We start from the raw sequence: 21761 nt of genomic DNA, 5'->3' as shown, positions 1-21761 counted from the left end.
CTCAACGCAAGGAGTACAAACAATTCGAGTGCTTCGGAAGTGTGAGCAAAGAGTGGGCAAAGGCTAGTAACTAGCTCAATGCATGGAGTACAACCCTCGAGGAGGCAAGCAAAGTCAAGTAGCCTTTGCCTTCTCAACTCTTAAGAGAATGGGTGAAATCGAGTACCCCAATTCTCTTATCTATCTAGCAGAAGAGCTCTGCACAGGTTCAAAGACCCTTTGAAGAAACCTAAGGGAAGACAATAGTTATTAACTCCTCACCAATGGTGATCAGTGCTACTGAAAGTAGATTGTCCACTTCATTTCCCAACAGAATGTCAATCGAAAGCGAAAGTAATACGAACCTACTTGGAAGTGACAACTAAGTGAAAGAAAAATCAATGGGCAAATTTTGCGGAGGAGAGACCTAAAAACTTCAAAATCTATGAGGTGATGCTCGTTAAAGCTCCAACAAGCATCTACCCAGTTCTAAGCGGCATGAAGCATTTGAGATACTAACGCATACAAAGGTGGTATTTTCCTTCATCTGAGAGATTTGCAGGAACCAACAAAGATCAACATAACTCAGCCGACCCCACACCAGAGTCAAAAGTCATTGGCAAGTTAAAGCAGCATAACAGATCAAAGTTCGACTACTCAACAACAGCGTCGGAGTGCAGTTGAGAACCACGAGGCGCATTGTAACTGAAGCAGAAGATTGAAGACTCAACAAAAGCGAGGAGATACAGCGTCTGCAAAGGCTTCGACTAGGACGTCGAAGGAAAATGTGAGGAAGAATGTCACAGACAAAATTGTAAATGTAAGTGTTTGATGTAATGCTCATATATGTTTATATCTTTCGGTTTTGTTCATGCTTTGCACAATATGTAAAGGGCTGACAATAGGCTTAGCAGCCTCATTTTGGTTGGTTTCGGTGGTCGTCTTAGGCGTGCAAACAAAGGTTGTGTCATGTGAGCACTTGTGAGGATTTCAATCTGTAGTGGACCATTTTGGACCCTTTATTGTACGACCGTTCATAGCTTGTGAAGTTTGTTTATAATTTACATTAACTATGAAATATTTGCTGAAATGATTGCTTCTGGATCCCGAGTGAAATGTTTTCTCTAACATATTTTCTCTTTTGTAGGTCCTAAGAGACCATAAAAGGTTTCGAAGAGGCTGACCTTTGCGGACGGACACGCAAGGGTGCCACACGACTTAAGCAAAACCAGCTTAGTACGTGACAAGGCGTTGCCCTCTAACTCGATGAAGGTCTCGAAGCCATCCATCCGACCGAAACGGAGCTCACCCATGAAGGTCGTATTGGAGGGCCATGAGAACTTTCCCTTTCTGGAAGCCTTCCCCCTCCGCCACTCCCCGTCGTGCATGCACTAGTCGGCCCCAAGGCACTTCGCCTGTCGATGGGGGGAGTTCTTCTCCTCCGCGTCCACGATCAGGTACAAAAATCCTAAATTGCTTCATGTTCTCCACTTGGTATGCCCTAGCGTACCGCTCGGTACGTCGGTACGTTGGTACGCCGGTACGATACAAGATTAAAAACCTTCGATGGAACTCCTATTGAGCTCACAGTTCAGATCGTCGAGGGAGCAAAAAGTTGTCTTTCTCGAACATGTCTTGGATACTTAGCATCAATGCATAAAACTATTTCACATAGTCCCAGATAATAGAGGTCTGACGAAGTTGTCATAACTTCCGTCATGTAACGAACTATATTCTCTATCATGAACTGAATTTGAATTCCCTCTTCAAGGCTTCCCAAGTGTCGATGTTACAACGACCTTGCTGTATTTCTTCCCACCGTGTGTACCACCACAATTTTCCATCATCGACAAGGTACATCGTCACTAATGACACCTTCGAATCTTTTAATTCTGGTTGGGTTGCTCTAAAGCATGATTTGCAGTACCGGTCCGTACCGCCCGGTACGGGCGGTACGTACCGGTCCGACAGGCTTCCAGTACGCAGACAGCCTGAATATACCGCTCGGTACTCGGACCGCCTGCTACAGTGCTCGGCACGCCTGAATATACCGCTCGGTATACCTGGGTGTACCGAGCGATATACCGTACCGTACCGGTACCGAGCCCAGGTCGAAACTCCGGTACGGTACGGTATTGCGAACCTTGCTCTAAAGTACTATTACAAATCGAAGAGAAAGTTTTCTAACTCCTTAACATCCAAAGCACCCTCATAGCTTTGTGATTCGGGAGCCCTTAATCTCGATGAGAGATAACTGCGAGACATTCCTCCGCTTGCATATGTAACTTGCATTAGTACTAACACTTGAGTAATGAGTCATCAAATCCCTTACCCTTGTAAGTATTGCACAAACTCTCATGTCGTCCGTCAACCTTTTGACTCAAACCTCCAGTTGATCCAGTCAAGATTGCAACCCTATTTACACAAACTCTACCATCTCAAGAAACTCCCTGCTTCGTGGAGATCCATCAACTTTCAGTTGACAAGGTCAAGTCGTAGCTCTGACTCAACCAATCTTTCCTTTGGTGCCTCTATATCATTCAAGCTGCCCTTCAACTCATGCCTATTCTGCGTAAGAGAACTCTTGCGCTGCGAGAACATCGCTACAAATGCCACACTCCACTTGGGCAGCTTTGCTAGTTTTCGCGCGAGTGCTCGTTCGTTTCTCCAAAACGGTCACACATTGCTACTGCCCATCATGTACAGAAATGCTAGTTTTGCCACGCTGCCCAACCATGGCAATTCAATGTTTGCTTTATCCGCTTTGATACCACTATGTCATTCCCTTAGATGGAATTACCTATGGCGTGCAGCACCCAAGTGATATGTCAGCAAGGGTCAACCTAGACCTTAACCTCGTGCAGTCCACAAAAGACCTACACAACAAAGAAAAGGTTAAAAAGGCAAATGTGCAGACAATTTGCCGCCGTCACACACGAAAATGGCAAGATAACCGGATCCAAAGGAACACAAAGCAACCAGCATTCATTAGGCTTAAAAGGGTCTTGAAAACAGACTGAACAAGCACACATAAAAGGGGTTCTAAAGGTAAATGCAAGCCCAATGTTCACCTAACACTTTCACTAAATAGAAAACAGGCACAATAAAGAAGTTGCATCACCTATCAGACCCCTACTCAAAGCCCCATCCGCGTCGGTGCCACCTGGGGCGTTCCAAGGTATTGAGACGACTGACGTTACGCACCACTAGGTCGTCAACAAAAAATCAGCCCGTGGCATGTAAGGACGGTATAGTCTTGGGCCATTTTTCCTTCGTGCGGCGTCGCATAGCGAAAATCATTTCCGAGTTTTACATGATGAAAACAAGAAATAAAAACACTGACAACAAACAAAAGTAGGGCAGACTATAGTGTTTTCTGCATCGTACAAGCTGTCCTAAAGTAAACACCAAAAACATGAAGAAAACAACAGAAAACAAGAACCAAAAACCGTCATGGACAAGTGACGAAAACCTTGTCGACATTGCTTCATGACAGCTGATCCTAAGTCGCATATAAATTACAAAAGCAATAGATTCTAAGTTTATATTTCACTACAGAGAGAAACTCCTCAAAAACTAGCCTCTTGAAGCAAAATCCATGGAGTTTCCAACTAGAGTCATGACAAATTCATATTGTAATAGGTTATTAGGTTGCCCTTGTAATCAAGTATTAAAAATATTATTCTTCAAATCATTTGTTCGGTTATTCTGTTAAAGACAATTGTACTTATCAATTCTAACAAAAGCTTGCATTAAAAATTCTCCACTTCATTATTTAAATTTTAGTTGACCATTATAATTAATTCAAAAATCGATTCCACTGGGCCTAGCCCACACCTAGATAGCACAAGCTGAACATTGATGGTTCTTATGTGAAGATATCCTAAATTAGGGGTTTGGGATTTGTTTTTAAAACTCACACAGGGCAGTGTATTTGTGCAGGTGGCAAGTATATATTTGGAAGGGGAGCTTGTACAACAAGTTGACAGTGGTGCATGAGGGACTACAGCTAGCTAAGCAGGAGGGAGTGGAAAGGATAATGGTTGAAGTTGATGCCCAACTTGCAGTTAACATCCTGAAGGAGTTGGATCCTCCGTGGAACACAACAAACCTTGTAAAGGATATTTTTGGCTTCTTGAACTTGTTTAATGATTTCCATATCTCCTATGTGTTTAGGAAGGGCAACCAGTGTGCCAACTGGTTAGCTACCTCCAAGAGGGCTATGGCCTCTAATTTTGTTTCGAGAGGGAATTGGCCTCAGGCCTTCCATTCTTTTTTGTTGGTGATCTCCATAGCATAAGGTGTATTCACTTTTTGACTCAATAGAATAACTTTTTCCTTTTGAAAAAAAAAAATCAATACTACTTAGTCTTTAATCTAGAATTGGTTATTTGTTTGCCAAACGTGTACTTACATAAATATAACATTTAAGCTACTAAAGGATGAAGCTTCAGTAATAACTTATTCAGCCTCTTCATGCTATCACTGAATTTAAAAAGAAAAGCATTCCCATAAGCAGAAAATCTTTCTCATATATTTGCATTATTCTTTAAGGAATGAGAGAAAGAGAGGATGAAATGCAGTACCACACTTTTTACCTTTCAATACTTTAATTAGCAAGTCAATATAGTGACAGGCTCACAAACTTTGCATCTCAGCGATATGTATTGCACGATTTTACAAGGAGGGGGCATCATAGGTAAAACTAAGAAGCAATTAAAAATTAGGAACGTAGAAGTGCAACTGTACCTGGAGAGAAGAGTTTGTTTCAGCTGCTTTACTACTTTGTGCTAGAGCATCAGTAAGCTGTGCTTCTAAACTTTCTACTTGCTGGAAAAAGAAAAAAAAAGAAAGAGAAACAAAAGGTTCAGAGTAAAGCACAAATATGTCAAATATTTAGTTCCAACAATAATTTGAATTGGCTACAAAGATATTGCATATTTATGCCACTTGAACAACAATTTATTCTACCTTTTGGAGCTTAGTAGAAAGCTCTGCAATTGATGTTTGTCTTTTCTCTTCTGAGGCTTGTAGCAAACCCCGAACTTGTTCCAACATCTGTAGAAAATTCAACCAGGGGAAACTTTTAGGCCCTGTTTGGTACAGAGATTCCATCGGAATTATGTATAAAATCTCAAGTTATTACAAAATCACACTGAAGTATTTCCATCATCAAGATCCCATACACCATATATGGCATTAATCCCACCCAAAAAGGATCTCGCCTCTCATTCTAGTTACAAGACCCACTACAAGTCCAAATTTTGCAAGGATTTAAGCCAAGTACCCTCAAAATTCCACTTTCTAAATCCCACCATCCAAAGCCTACCATCCAAATCATAGTAATCAAGTTACTCAAGGTAATCATGGAATTTACAAATCGTAAAATTTACAAAATCCAATTCATTGCTCATATTCCATTCCTAATATCCTGAAATTCATAAATCAAAAATAAAATTGTTCATTAATTGATATTAAAGATATCCTGGCTTGGACTTTAGATCCCTCCAATTCCAAATCCCCATACAAAACAGAGCTTTAGTCACCAAGCAGTTTGTTCAAAAGTTATAATAAAAGAATATATGCATGAATTCAAGTAGAATCATACTCATAAAAGGTATACTTTTAAAGTTTTAATCCATGATTTAAATACTGGCTAATACATATTAACTGATAATTTACCAGTCTGACCAAGCCCAGTAATCATACGTATAGTTTCAAACTGCTATATACACATTTTTTGTTTTTTTCAATGATACCTGGCAAGACGAGTCAATATACCACCATGTATACCAGTATCATAGTAGTCCAACAGATTATCAAAACTCATCAAACTGGTATTTAAATCCATATCTTGATCATCTGCAATTCTACAATAAAAATGAAAATAAAATGTTACATAGACCATTGAATTTTGTGCATAATAAGGGCTGAGCACTAGATGCAAACTCTTGTCGAACCTTATTTTCCCAAAGCATGATGGGTCCAGCCCATGACATTGATTTCATCAGACCAATTGTATGGCTAAATATCAGCAATATGGGTTTATTTAAAGAAAAATTAGTAAGTTGATTTTCTTGTTTACACACAGCTTATGAGGTTCTTACAAGTTTCTAAGTACAATCTGTGAAAATAGAATAATAATGTCCTAATTCAGGTCATCATTACTTTACTATAATTCCAAATGGCTGAAACAACACCTATACAGATGATTTTCTATATTTATGGAAATGTTATTCATAGGAAAATCAAACACTCCAGTGGAGTTGGTTAAGACACTGGAACTGTATGAGCCTTCTTCAGGAAATGTTGGGGGTGCAATACTTGTGCCAATTCACTTGGATTTCTTGACAGGTTTGCAGGTCACCTTGATAATGTGACAGTTATGGACACATGAAGCTGTTTGATTTTAGCACATGACCTCATACAGGGTTTTTGACTTGTCATAACAAATACTCAATGGAAAATCACATTGATCTCACAATATTTACCTAAAAAATTTTTCAAATATTACCTCATGCAAGAGTATAAAAAGAAGTAAAACCTAAATCAAGACAAACATAACTGTAATAATCCAATCCGCAAATCAATGCACAGTGCGCTCAACTCTGACAGGTTTCTGATGCTTCAATAAATTGCTGAGTGAGAGATAAACTTCCAGTAATGTGCCTCCTACAACCTCAATCAAGTGTGTGTGATGGTTTGGCATCCACCCTATTCTTTGTTTTCTCCACCCCATTCCAGTTGACGATTTTCTTGGCATATGGTTAACAATATATTTAGAAGAATTATTCATTATTTAGGCCTAACAACTTAAAAGAAGGTTATTTATCGGGTCCAGAACTAGTATGGACCAATTGGTCCCATACCTTACTAGTCCGACCGATGGCCAGTATGGGGACCAGATTGAGATGTTAATTCTTGATTGTAACAACTTATGCAGAATCCACAATTAATACTAACCAAAGTTATATTAGAAGTCAAAAAATATTTGGAACAGTAGAAAACAAAAAAATCTTGGAGCATGTAGAATAATGATGTCAAGGAGCTTAGCATAGCATTAGGAACACTTCTGTGCAATAGGACAAGAGTAGAACAGCACATCAGAAATATACTAGTAATGAATATTTATATCACAAAGCTGAGAGACATTAACGTTAGAAAAGAGAAGTTTAGGGACAACACACTCATCTACATAATAATCAGATCATAAATACAATAAACAACTAGCATAAGACATATGTTAAAACCAGATCCCAGATCCAGAGTGGATGTAGAAAAATAGAAGGATACTAAAGCATATCAAACAAAACCAAATGTAAGCCTTCTTATCAGGCACAAAAAACAACATGAAGCATCTTCAAGAACAACATTGGATAAAAACATCATCAAGCAATAAAACTGAAAGGTGAAAAATAATAAGATCATCAGCAATGCAAAAGGAGAAGAAAAAGGTTACAGCTTGCAATTGTCTCATGTCTCAAATTATTTCCATTTACGAGGGTATTGAATTTCATCATTTTATGTAACCCTAAATGACGTAATTATGCAAGATACATATAATACCTATGTCATCCTTCCACAGCACAATCAAGACAACCAAACTTAAGCCACATTGATATGTTGTAACACAGCTATCAATCTCATGTGAGCAGACTAGGAGGTTTAAAATGCTTAAAATCTTTGGAATGAAGAACATAAGATTTGACAAAATGCTATAACAGCTTCAAGCAACTTGCAAACATTAAAAAAATAGCATGTAGTACCTGCTCTTTCTCAAAGATGGACTGGTGTAATGCCTCAAGTGCATTCTCTTTGGCTTCTAATGAGCGACGCATTTCGTCAAAATTATCACGAAGTCTGAACATTAATAATAAATCAAATTATATACACTAGGTTGAAACACTGAAACAAGCAGAAAAGACAAATATATGAACCATCATGTAGACAACATTTTTAGACAGTCAAAAGACTCAAAACTTCATGTCTCGGATTGACATGAGATGTATTTTGCAGGTAACAGCTTTATCAAACATATCAAGATAACAAGAGTCCTGTAAACTTCACCTTATATGTTCCAATGATACTCAGATATAGAAACTTGAGCCTTAATTGCATTTTTCCAATGCATAACTACCATGATGATGGAAAAAAGAAAAACATTTATTAGAGGTAAATAAGAACAGTAAATCACCTAAGTAAAAGCTCCTTGATCAAGAGAACCATCAACCATAAATATTATAATCACTCTATCAACTGTTAAGGATATATTGATCCTCGTATCAATCCTCAAAGGTTTTCCGGAACCTAGTATGCCTCATAAATGTTTGGATGTCCAGCTAATATTCCTAATTACTTGTTTTTCATATATAGCAAGAGAAACCTAGAAAAAACTGTATCAAATTCTCAAACCTACTGAAACTATAGTTAAAATGTGATAATAATTTACATTAAGCTGAAACAAATTATGAAACAGATATCCAATTTATAAGTCCACAAATTGACTCACATGAAACAATATTTTAATAAATACTAACTACTTGTTTGCCAATTTTATTTTAGGACTGTAATTGAAAATTGGCATGCCACAAAGATGATACCTATGTATCTTTAACTTCTTTATAGGAAAGTGCATTTGGGCTGGTAAAATGTTGCTAAATAGCAGGGTCTGCCGTACCGAACCATACCGCCCGGTATGGGCGGTACATACCGGTCCAACAGGTTGTCGGTACACGGACCGCCTGTTACCGGTCCGAGTGCACTGTAGCAGTGCACTGTAGCAGTGCACTGTAGCACTGTGGCAGTGCTACAGTACTCGGTACACCTGGGTGTACCGCTCGGTATACCATACCGTACCGGTACCGAGCCCAAGTCGAAATACCGGTACGATACGATATTGCGAACCTTGCTAAATAGTATATTCTAGAAATCGATCCTGCTAATAACTCTAAGAATCCTGTAAAAAAAACTCTAAGAATCACTAGCAGCAGCTCCTGATATGCATAGTAATTATTTTTTTTGCTTTTGTAGGTTTTTCCAATTGTCAAGAATGCCATTTCACAGTATAAGGTGCCAATATTTCTGGTGTTACATTAGTGTCGTATCAGTCACCAAAAACTTATGCTACCCAGTGATTTCAATAGGCGCTCGGGCGAGGTGAGGCGAGGCGAGGCCCGAGCGCCTCGCTTCATGTCCAAGCGCCTCGCTTCAATGAGGCGCCGCCTAGGCGCTCGCCCGAGCCTAGGCGTCGGGCGCTTCGGGCGAGCGCCCGGGTTAAACCAGGCGACCGAACCAATGTTTTATGTCTGGTTCGGTCTCCGATGCTTTAGTTGGTTCAATCGGACCAACTAAATCACCGATAGGCTCCCTCACACGATTTCCCCGACTTCCCCAACCCTAACACTTGCGATTTGCCGTCGAGATTTCTTCTCCGCTGTCGCTGCTCTCTGCTGCTGCTGCCACTGTCGCTACTCACCGCTGCCACAATCGTCGCTCATCGTTGTTGTCGTCACTCACCGCTCGCAACTCCCACTCCCGCTCTCGCTACCACTGTCGTTGTCTTAGTAGCCTCGGTCTTCTCACACTTTTCTCACTATACTGTTAACAGTATATTAACAATATATTGCTAATTGTATACTAATAATAATATTTTTATTTATTAGATTAATAATATATTATTTTAATTTTAATACTATTATTTTTTTATTTAAAATTATTGTTAAGTTTCAGAATAAATGACAAGTGTACAGAGCAACTCAATAGATTTGATGTAAAATTTTATTGTTTTGATTTTTTAGACTTTTTATTAATATGACATTGTGATTTTGTACTCGATTTTCTTAATTTAATAGTATATTTTTTATTTAAATAATTATATTAATTATATTATATATTTTTATATTTTAGCGCCTCGCTTCGCTCGAGCGAGCGCCTAGCGCCTCGGGCGTTTTTGGACCTTGGCGCCTAGCGCATTTTAAATCACTGATGCTACCTACAGCAGGCACATATTAGCCATCATATGTTAGCACCTCCAACATGTGTCAATGTGGCACGTGTGAATACCTTCCTGGGACAGTATGTTTTAACCAGTACAGGCACTCATCAATAACCAAAGCAAATCTTGGTAGTCATTATCAGTATTCTATAGCTTTTGTACCCTTGCTACTCTTGTAAGATCACCTAAGCATGAAAATCAAACGCTAAAAAACCCTAAGCAGATGTATTAAAACTTGTATTCCTATATCTTGGAACCACACTAGCTTTTTAGTACTCATAAGTAGCTATACCCAAGAAAGTCATTGGACGCTCGCCAAGGCACCCAAGCGAGGCAAGGCAAGGTGGGGCTCGAGCACCTCGATGGTGGGCTAGGCAGGCGCCTTCAACTAGGTGTTGCCCAGGAGCTGGATGGCTTAGGTGCATGCTTAAACTAATCCTGGTTCAATCGAACCTGATGATGCTGGTTCGATCAAACCAGATGACCAACAGCTTACCACACCATCCCTCCCTCACGTGCAAGACCGACCCTAACCTCCTCTCTTGGTAACCTAGTGCTGACGACAATGAACTGCTTCCTCCTAGGAAGTGACGAACGGCTTCCTCCTAAACCAAACAACTTCCTCTCATGGCAAAGGTGACAATCCACAATTGGCAAAAACCTAGCACTATCGATCGGAACAATTGGACACCATTCTCTCGCGATGCATCCAATGGCTTCCTCCCATGGCAAAAGCAACAATTTGATGATTAGCGAGCAACTTCCTCTCATACGATGACCCTTTGAGAGTGTCATCTTCTCACAATATCACTCTCTCTCTCTCTCTCCTTCCTACCTCACTCTTTCTCTTTCTCCTCCCCCTCCGATGTCATCGCTGATCGTCGAGACTCCCCAATAGACCCCCTCCCACCACCATTCCCAACAACCCCACTACCCTCGCCAAGCATCCCCAGACCCCAACTAACCCCTCTCCCTCCTACCTACTCATCCTTCTCCTCTCTGCTTCTTTTCCCTCCTCTCGTAGTCCCTTCCCTCTTTCTCATTCTTCTCTATGATTGCCCCCCTCTCCCCGATAGCTCCCCTCCTAACGGAGGGCCACTAAGTCTCCTCGAACCATGACAACCCCCTTCTCCTTCCTCCTCCTCCTCCCTCCTATCATTAATTTTATATATACTTGATTTTAATATTTGCAAGCACTTCGCTTCACTCGAGTGAGCGCTAGGCATTCAGGCATTTTGGCACCTTAGCACCTTTTAGCGCCTCGCGCCATTGACTACACTGGTCATACCACAATATGGCTATAGTAGCAAACTCTATAGCTTTTGTGCCCTTCCTACTCATACATAATCACTTCACTTATGAAAATCATGTGCTAGAAAACCCTCAGCAGATGTATCAAAACTTATACTTCTCAGCACTAATCAAACCTTTTAAATACCTTTCTGCTACAGTATGTTTTAACCAATGTAGGCACTCATCAATAGCCACAGAAGACCTTGGTAGTTTTTATCATTATTCCATAGCTTTTGTGCCCTTGATACTTGTCTATAACCACTTGAGCTATGAAAATCAAGTGCTAAAAACCCTAAGCAACTGTATCAAAACTTCTACGTACTCATACCATACGTATTAAAGATAAGACTACTCTTTTGCGACCTAGATGAGAAGGGTTCAACACATGATAAGGCTGCATAAATTGATCCATCCCGGTGGGACCATTATGTATTGAGTAGCCTCTTTTTTTTGTTTTTTTTATACCACTGTTTCCACTTTCCACACCAATAATCCTATTACATGGTATGGACTCAACAGGCTTTTCAATGGCTACAGTAACTAAATGCTACTGTCCACTAATGGACAATGGCAAAGGACATCAACCAGAAGTTTAAAACAAGCTAAATCCAATTTCAATATTTCTTTTTTTTTTTTTTTTTGCATGCTGCCAAAACAATTGTCTTAAAGTATATGTATAACACAGCCTAGTGCAAACCACCAACTGACATGGTGGTATGCTAACAAAACCAATTTTTGGTTTACAACTACAATAATTTAATTAATTAAACAACTTGCTATGATGGGGCAACTAATTACAAAAACAATTACTATTAAACTAACAATACAACATATTTCATATGTCATTGGAGAAGAAATAAGTAATCACCAGCCTTTTATATTGTTCATGTCGTGATACTAGTTTTACTTCCTGCCATGGTATTTTAGTCTTTAATGAAAGCACATTGCACTTTTCTACATAAAATGAAGATAACTGATCAAGATCTTGATGGAGCTTGCTTTTAATTGAGTATGCAGATGTGAAAACCAAGTGAGAATTACTTGGTTAATACATCTTCAATGATGACCAAAAATGCTCCTCTTGTTGGAACCATATCCTTTAACATGACAATCAATATGCCATACTAATAATTTATTTGTATTTTATCCATCAGGAGATGAAATCAACTTGCACAAGAATGAGATATCAATAAGCTTAGTAATTATTTTACATCATCTGTGGACAAATATCCAATTTTAAAGTTTACATAAAACGATCTTAATTAGTCACTACCACTTCTAAAGTTTTAAAAGTTGAAGCTGACATTCAATTGGCAAGAAATGTCTGACCATAATAACCAGTTAGTCTTGCTTTGTTTCTCCAAAACCATTATAAATAAGAGAGCTAGCACAAGGTAAATTCTTGAACTAATCTAAACAAATAAAAAGTAAGCATCATAATACCAAGACAATGAATAGCAACCTCATACAACTAAAAATTTGCATTACTTGCTGTTAGCTGTCCGTAATTGCTGCCTTTCAACATCCATTAATCTCAATGCTTCATTGGCTTGTTGACGACTACGCTCCAGTTCCTGCTGTGCTAATGCTGCTTGCTGGGATGAAGCTTGCTCAATTTTCATATTAGTCTCACTAAAGCGTGCTTCAAGATCATCTTTCTCCTAGATAAAACAAAAGAACATAAAATCTACAAACTTGTCAACACTCGACTGCACCAAGAATAACAGAGAAGTGCAGAAGTTAGAAGCAAAGAAAATTGCATATGCATTCTTCAAAGAGTCAGATGGATGGATTCTACAACATTCTGATTTAAAATTAGGCCTGTCAGTCAACTTAAATGCTTAGTAGGAATATCATAACCAAGAAAAAACTTTGTTGTGCACTATAGTCTGTAAAAGAATTATATAGGAACCAACGAAGTGTAACACAGATTTGAAAAGACAGCAATCACAGGTTCGACGGTCTGGATTCCAAATTTAGTGTTATGAAGAGAATACCAGATGACTAAGGTGATCAAGAATTCATGATGTGCTTAAGTGATCCAGCATATATTTTTTTCTCAGAAAAAAATTATGATAAGTATATGTCTTCTCAGTCAATCAAAGCAATGGTGATGTCATAAAAAGCAATAGAAGAAGAGAACCATCCCTTTGCAGCAAGAAGCATCACCACAAGACAACCATAGGCAATCTCAAGTTATGCCATGAACAATGAACAAATAGAAAATTTGTGAAATTCCTAACAGTTTGGCTACCATGGAAAACCTTAAGAACTATTGAGTCAATGAAAAATCAAGAACACAAACTTCCAACAAATCAAGAGTGTTCAAAGTTGAAACACTGTTTAAAAAGGAAACTAGTTGAATACATTTATCATCACTTGGATATTTTAAATCAATAGATGATTGTCATGTAGGTCTTCATCACTGATATTTTATCTTATTCAGATTCAAGAGCTGATCTCATTAAACAAGGGTGCCATTAGTTGACTGAAAAAGAGGTGCCAAGAATAATCAAAAGAAAAAAGGTACTCAAGTTGTCTTAGTGTTTCTTCCTTTAGCATTATTCATCAATTACCAAACTAGCAAAAAGCCAAATAGTCAGGCTATCATAAAAGGGAACCTTCTGGTCCCAATCTTTCTTTGATCTCTTGCCCACTGCTAAAGTACATGTTTACTACAAAGTCAAGCCAAGAGTTTATATATCCATCAGTATATGAACACCTCTAAAAGAATCAGTTTGGTAAGACACAAATTCTCTGAAGGAAATCTTTTCTAAATCATACCCAAAATTTAGAATCACCATGGGTAAGAGAGAATTATGTTAGGCTATAAACAGGAGTGCTGGACCTTTCCAACATCTTTCTCTGAATCTGAAAAAAGTTGATCAACCCTAGATCTAACAGAACAAGGAACACAAAAATGAAAAAGATGTCCACTCTAAGTCATGCTAAGAGAAATGCTTGGTGTTGACCAGATACAGTCAAATACAATCTTCTTCAGCAATTAAAAGAGGATGTATGCACAGGAAAGACATGAAATCAAAAGGACAGACAGAACCATTTGACATGTTCACCTTTTGTAATTCTTGAATCCGTTGTCTTGCCCGTTTATGAAGCCTTCCAAACTTGGAATCTAGCTCAACATATTTATCATCACGCTCCTTTATTTCTTGTTCCATCTTCTGTTGAGCTACAAAATTAAAATGATATAATAATTAAAGACACCATAATGGGTTTAAGACAAGGTGAAAAAGCATTACAATATTAATACATACAGGGTACTGAAAAATCATGTTATTATAAGGGTATCTTACCATTCACTTAACCAACAAAATAGAAGAAAATTGTGATATATGTTGATCCAGAATCCAACTGAACTTGAAGCTCAGAAATTAAAACAAAATTAACATGCAATTGAATTGTTAAATTTGTTCTGTTGATCTCTGATTAATTCAATGTCTACAACAAATTTTTCAATTTTACCATGCCTCTGCAAGGAGAGCTAGAGATACTATTTAAGATTATTTTGAATGCTAAAAACCCACAAAAGATCCCCCCGTAAAGATGGTCTTTGACTTCCAAAATCTTGCCTTCTTAAGACAGGTATTCAGTAAATCATTTTAAGAAGAGACAAAGGAGCTAAAGAAAGACCTTAGCTACTTATTTACCAAGGCCCTAGTAGGTTATAAGCAATGGCAACGAAGCATAGCCCAAAACCAATCGACCTGATTTCTTTTATAATGGCCGATCACAATTGTGATCCTAATCATAATCTTCAGACCCTTGCTCTTGCAACAGAGTAAATGATGCAATAATATTTATTTAAAAATATTCATAAATTAAAGATGATCTTATTTGCTTTTCTAGCTCTTTTCTCTAATATATTTAATATCAATAATCTATCATAACAGAAAACACATAAGGCATAAATTGGTTAATATTACAAAAGGAACATTTAACTTCTCTTCAGTAATTTCAACATTAAAGATGTCATAATTGAACATCTATAACTAGTTTTAGTTGAAGGCTCCAAAATAGGTTAGTCTTCATCCTTGGCGGATATTAATGTTCTTTTCTTTTTTATCTTTAGGCAACAAATGGAAAAAAAGTTCATCGATAATAATCTAATTAAGCAAATAAAACTTACAAATTAGAAAGAAGAAAAAATATCAGTAAATATGCAAGAGAACGAGGATGATTGAAAGAGGGGTAAATATGGTGCTAAAAGCTTGCCATTTACAAGTATACCAAGAAAAAGAAGCAACACAGAAGAAACTTAAGTAAAACCTTCTTGAATAATATTCAAAGAGACGAACCACCAGAGAGCATTTACAGAAGATCTCAGGCAGCAGTCGACTTGTTTCTGAAGAGCTTGTTATTTCTAGCTTTCTGTAGTGGCCAACAAGTTATAATTGCAAAACTATCTCAGATCACTCTCCAGGAGAAGAAATGAAGAGAGCTCTACGTGCCCCAAGATCAACCAAGTTAGTGGGAGGAAAGTGGGTCTTCAACAAGCCTATCACTTATCTCCAACTCTCTACTGCCACAGGATACGAGAAAAAGAAGGTGATTAGTGCTTTCAACCAGTGGGCCACATGAGAAGCAAAGAACAACCTCCAACATCTACTGATAGTTTATAGCAAAGATTGCAATTTCGCCCAAACTGATCCGTACTGACCGGTATTTATCGGTCGGGCATGAAACAGTATGTGGACCACCCCCATTTCGGGTGGTCCAATCTGGTCCAATTAAAAAAATAGCAAGTTCAATTAGGGTTCACAATTTTGTAAGCCCTCTTCTCCCTACTGCCCATCACACAATTATGCGAGCCTGCTACCGTCTCTCTCTATCACCCACCATGCATTGCTGACCTCTTTTCAGGTATGCTTCCTCCGATTCTTATCCTCCTCTTCCTTCTCCGCCTCATCCTCCACCTTCCTTTTCTTCCTCCAAATTGTGAGCCCTCTTCCTCCTTCCAATTTGTGAGCCTTCTTCCTCCTTCCTCCAAATTGTGAACCCGCTGCCGCCTATCTCTATATCACCCACTATGTACCGTTGGCCTCTTTCCAGGTATGCTCCCTCCTGCTCTTCTCCACCTCTTCCTCCACCTCCTCCTCCACCAACTCTTCTTCCTTCCTTTTCCTCCTTATTCTTCCTCTTTGCTCCTCCTCTTCCTCAACCTCGTCCTTTTCTTCCTTCATCTTCCTCTTTCTTCCCCCTCTTCCTCCTCTTCTCCTTTCCTCTTCATCCTCCTTCCTCCATTGCCTCCGCTTCTTTCTTCCTCTTCCTTCATCTTCCTCCTTCGTCTTCCTCCTTTTTCCTTCACCACCTCCTCTTCTGCCCCCCTCTTCCTCCTATTCCTTCACCTCCTCTTCTTCTTCCTTCCTCTTCCTCCTCCTCCTTCCTCTTCCTCCTCCTCCTTCTTCCTATATGGTACACATCGATGTACCAACACTCTATACAATGGTACCGGCAATATGTACCAATCCGACCTGGAACCACTACAAGGGTCTCATACGAGATTGCATTACTTGGTTTATAGGATATTTTATATCATCAGTCTTCAAACCTTCATCCATCACCAAATCATCATCTAAACATTGTGTAGCCGATCATTTTGATAACACATCCTACCTTCTGTCTTGCATCCTCAATACTCAATAGCATTGATAGTGTCGCCAACTTTGTCTGAATTGCACATGCAAAGACAATTATAATTGCGTTGTCAAACTTGCTCATGAAAAGACAAATTCTGGTCAAACACTCCATTGCCATTTGCCTAAGATTGAGTATATTTTTGTGGAACAGTTGACCAATTTCAATGCAACCTAGATAGATGGACATAACATAGACAAAATATGATGCAACCAAGAGCAATGAGCATACCAGATCTTAAGCAAAGTGAAAAATAATAGGAGTGTGACAAAAACAGAAGGAAAAAAGGTAGCCTAAAGAACTCAACAACAACTTTCACTTTACCATATTGCAGGATAAGCCTCAACTCTCTCCCCATTTAACAGAAAAAGCCTTTAAAATACAGAAATATGTGACCTACATCTCTTGAGACGTCGAGAGATTTAAGTAATGTTGTCATTGGCTGTAATTGAGTTCAAAATGATCCTAGTCTGAATAATTATAGAAACATTCTCTTCAGTGATTGCAGTTTGCATATTCATATTGATAAATCATTATAAACTAATCTTGAGGTTTGAAAAAGTAAAACAGATCAGTTAAAGTTTTAATCTTTAATTGGTCAATTTCAAATTGCTAGTCTTTGAATCAGATATTTATGTGGATTGTGGCTAATCTTTGACTCTCAGGATTTTAAACAACACTTCCTGAGCTTCTGTGTAGTCATTTATTCTTTTCTTCTTACATTCCTTCCAAAGCTATGTTTAGGGAACTTTTGCCAAAAGCTATCAACTTCAACAATAAATTGAGCTGTAATCATTTCAACCAAAGATAAAAGCATTGATATGTATACAAGCAATAAAATGAGCTAATTGTCATGAAAAGTCAAATCTAGCATAGACCAATGGAACATGGGCAAGATAAAAGATGACTGGACTTGCTATAAATATATTTCTTAGATGCAATGGCACATAATCAAGAAACAAAAAGAGCTTATCCACCATAAAACCATTGTCATTCTAACTTATAATTCTTATTGTCATTAGAGTTTCTGTCATAAAAAAGCTTAGGAAACAGAAGAAAGACTCTGGAGAAGAATAACAGTTGTATTCTGACTTATAATTCTTTTTGTCATTAGAATTTCTTTCATATAAAAAAATCAAAAGCAGAACAAGACTCGGAGTAGATTACTACTTGTTATGGGATGAAAAAATATATAGCAAGAGAACAAATATGCAGTTTTTGTAGATATCATATAGAAAATAATGACTAACCTTCAATGAGCTTTGTGGTAAGCTCTTGAACCTTTCCATCAGCCTCGGAGTAAGCCATCCTCAGATGCTCCAGAGCATCCTCAGCTGCCATTTGAGTTTCCTTCTGCGCCTGAATTTCCTTCTGTAAGCATTTTATCTGTTCATGGAGGCTGCTATCTTGCTCCAAAGACCCAACATGTGGGCCACTTTTTCTCTCCTCATCAGAAAGTGGCTTTGGGTTACACAGTTCCAGTTTTAAGTCACCTATTTCAGACTTCAAGTACTCATTCTGAAAACTGAGCTCGATAACCAGTTGTGTGAGCTCATCAGTACTTTCTTCATCATTAGCAAGGTTCTGATGAATGCCATTTTCCATATTGATGCTTGCATCACAACTATTTATTCTGTCAGCTACTTCAACTGGTTGCTCCAATGGATTTGCACTATCCTTCTCCTTAAGGCTTTGCTGTACAGTACCATCAATTATCTCTTCTTGACTCAGAGTGGATTCGTTCTCTCCAGTATCCATGTCAATAAAATTGGCCCAGCCTACAAATAAAAATCCAAGAAAGAACCAAATGTTGTGAGGACAAAGAAGAAGAAGAATAAACAAGAAGAAACAATTTACACAAATCACATGGTACATGTACTTGGAGAAGGAAGAGTGACTTCCATCGCCAATCAATGACCCTTACTAATCATCTAAAGAACCATACAAGAATTCAACTATAGAATTCTTGTTCTTTTCATCAAAACACCCCAAAATACTAATCAAATGTACTCAAATACAACATCTAGTTCCGATATTTCTTCCTTCGTCCAAAACCATAACCCCTCGAATTACGAACGGAAAAACTTCCATCAAGAAGAAGAAGAAACAATTTACACAGATCACGGGGAACATGTAAGAAAAGAAGGAAGAGTAACTTCCATCACCAATAAACGACCATTACTGATCATATAAAGAACAATACAAGAATTCAACCATAAAATTCTTTTTCTTTTCATAAAAATACACAAATAAATTAATCAAATGTACTCAAATCCAACATCTATTTCCTATATTTCTTCCTTCGTGCAAAACCATCGCCCTCCGAATCACGAACGGAAAAACATCCATCAATATGGAGTCAACCATACTCAAGATTGTATATGAAACCATGAAAACGTTTTTCGATGAGGAAATAAAAAGAAAATTGAAGCCCTAAACCACCATTTCTCCACAAGGAAAAGCGGAAAAGCAGGAAATTGTACCCATCGACTTATTTCTGCAAAGAATCGCGCATTGGTCGGAAACCCGGATCTAAAGCATCGGGGTTCCGGAAGAAAGAAGTCAATCGTTCAAATTAGATGGGGTGGGGTGAGGAGAGAGATAAACGATGCTAACCTGATAGAGATCTGAAGTAGAAGAGCTTGGAGAAAGAATGGAGGAGTCTTCTTGATCTCTTCCCTTTCGTTTCTCGTCGCCCCACCGACGCTTGGACTGAAACGAGTTTCTCTTTGTTTGGGTTTGGCCTTTCAAGGAATATAAGACGAAGGGTGCGGATCTTGCTTTGGCCATCACTTAAATATATATTTACTAATTAGACCTTTTAATGTTTTATTTTAACCCTGATATTATTTAAAATTACGCGTATTACATTCCAACATCGATTTTTTTTTTTAAATCCACCTTGTGGGTGGCAAAAACACTAAACATAACGGTACTAGTGTTCTCTGTGCAGGAGAAACTCTTTCGATCGGGTGATGTCTTACGGTTCTTAAACTTGGGGGCGGCCCCGCGCCCCGCGGGGAGGGGGGCGGTGGTGTGTGCGCGCGAAGGGGGAGGAATCATTGTTGATTTTTTCGTAATATAATAAATTACTTAAAATACACAAGTATACATAAATTACTTCAAAATTATTCATTTCATTTTTATTCGTCTAAATTTGGCTGTAGCATACCTAAATAAACCTGATAGAGATAAAATTGTTCATCTGACAAAAATTATGTGTAGCATACCTAATTAAAAATTCTCTCTCATAATTAATTATAATTTATATTTTGATACTTATACCTTAAAAAGTAATATTGCGTCTCTAATTTTCCTTACCTAGTTAACTATGAAAAAAATCATACTTTTCACGTTCAAAAATATAAATATAATAAATAAAAATATAATTTTATTATCTTTTAAATTATTATTGATTTCCTCTATTCTTTCTGACCTCTTCACCCGCCCATAATCGCTTGCTCGTCAAACCATGCATTGCATCTACTAGGGCCAAAACGATTATGAGGGAGGCTTACGAGAAGCTTATGCCACCGGCAACTACAAGTACGTTCTCATAGCCTTCTTCAACCAGTTCGATGGCAATCAAGATCCACAACTGAACCTCATCGCCCATTGTGTTGAGAATCGATTCATAGCAGTTATCTAAGTAGTTACCATGTTCTAGGTAGTTATAAGTATGTTTTAAGAAGTGGCCCATGATATAGAAGTTATGGGGTAGTTCCTACACCTAACTCAATCATGGGTGACATAGCAAAGTGAGATAATTATCACTAGGTCCTATAAATATGACCATAGTTGATGAAGCAAGATAAGGTGTATACACTTGAGAATATCTTATAAGTGTTCTATGTTAATCCTCTTATTTAAATACTACATCGATTTTCTTTATCGAAATGATTCTTTTTAATTACATCGTAGTATTCTGTTTTTATCGTTTCCTTGCTCCTCCATCCCCAACATTTATGGTATCAGAGATAAGTTTCTATATGAACTGGGCATTATGACTTTCAATGGCAATTCCATGTCTCAACTCTTTATTCCCATCTTCTCAAGCAAATACTATGAATTTTGGAGTATCAAGATAAAGACTCTATTCAAGTCTCAAGATCTTTGGGACTTAATACAAAATGGATATGCAGATCTAGATGAAGAAATCAGGTTGACGGAGAATAGAAATAATGACTCAAAGACATTGTTCTTCATTCAACAAGTTGTATATTAGACAACCTTCTCAAGAATTGTAACAGCGACAACCTCAAAGCAAGTTTGGCTGATACTTTAAAATGAATTTCAAGACTCATCAAAGGTCATTATGGTAAAACTTTAAACCCTTCATCGTGGGTTTGAAATTTTGTTTATGAAAAGCAATGAATCGGTGTAAGATTTTCTTTCTCAAGCGATTGAAATTGTTAGTCAAATGAAATCTTATGGTGAACATCTTCCTGATCATATAATTATTGCAAAAGTTTTGAGAAGTTTAACTCTGAAATTTGATCATATTATCGTCGCAATCAGGGAGTCAAAAGATTTATCTATATTTTTATTTAATGAAGTAATGGGTTCCTTGCAAGCACATAAAACAAGATTGAACAGGTCACTTGAAAAAAATGAAGAAAAAGTATTTCGGATTAAGGAGGAGTCTTATACTTCAAAAGAAGATAAAAAATCAATAGGAAGAGGTTGTGATAGAGGAGGATTTCAGGAAATGGAAGAGGAAGAGGACACTTTGATGGGCATGATGAACAAAAGTAATTAAATTATGATAAAAAAAAATTACAAGAGTGGAATTCAATGTCACTATTGTAAAAAGTTTGGTCACATGAAGAAAAATTGTTGG

At 37.9% G+C, this 21761-nt stretch overlaps 1 protein-coding gene across 4 annotated transcripts in view; it reads right to left on the bottom strand.

Moving 5' to 3' along the window:
- Window positions 1–19676, bottom strand: part of LOC135595489 (protein GRIP-like) — a 66485-nt gene extending 46809 nt beyond the window's left edge. Inside the window, exons 1-7 of one of the 4 annotated variants that reach the window (XM_065086480.1) lie at window positions 19538–19676; window positions 18172–18699; window positions 14341–14456; window positions 12755–12927; window positions 7746–7839; window positions 4951–5037; window positions 4729–4809 (exon numbers count right to left, since the gene is read on the bottom strand). In XM_065086480.1, the coding sequence (XP_064942552.1) occupies window positions 4729–4809; window positions 4951–5037; window positions 7746–7839; window positions 12755–12927; window positions 14341–14456; window positions 18172–18679 (1059 nt within the window). In that variant the 5' untranslated portion in view covers window positions 18680–18699; window positions 19538–19676. Of the gene's footprint in view, window positions 1–4728; window positions 4810–4950; window positions 5038–7745; window positions 7840–12754; window positions 12928–14340; window positions 14457–15582; window positions 15719–18171; window positions 18700–19537 lie in introns of those variants that run through there. The other 3 variants (XM_065086461.1, XM_065086486.1, XM_065086471.1) reach the window with 3 other exon arrangements.
- Window positions 19677–21761: the final 2085 nt, after the last annotated feature.

Source organism: Musa acuminata, chromosome BXJ1-2, assembly GCF_036884655.1.
Source record: "Musa acuminata AAA Group cultivar baxijiao chromosome BXJ1-2, Cavendish_Baxijiao_AAA, whole genome shotgun sequence".
In the NCBI taxonomy this organism is placed as follows: Eukaryota; Viridiplantae; Streptophyta; class Magnoliopsida; order Zingiberales; family Musaceae; genus Musa; species Musa acuminata.
The sequence above is the reverse complement of the archived record's forward strand: the minus strand, read 5'-3'. Positions and strand labels throughout refer to the sequence as shown.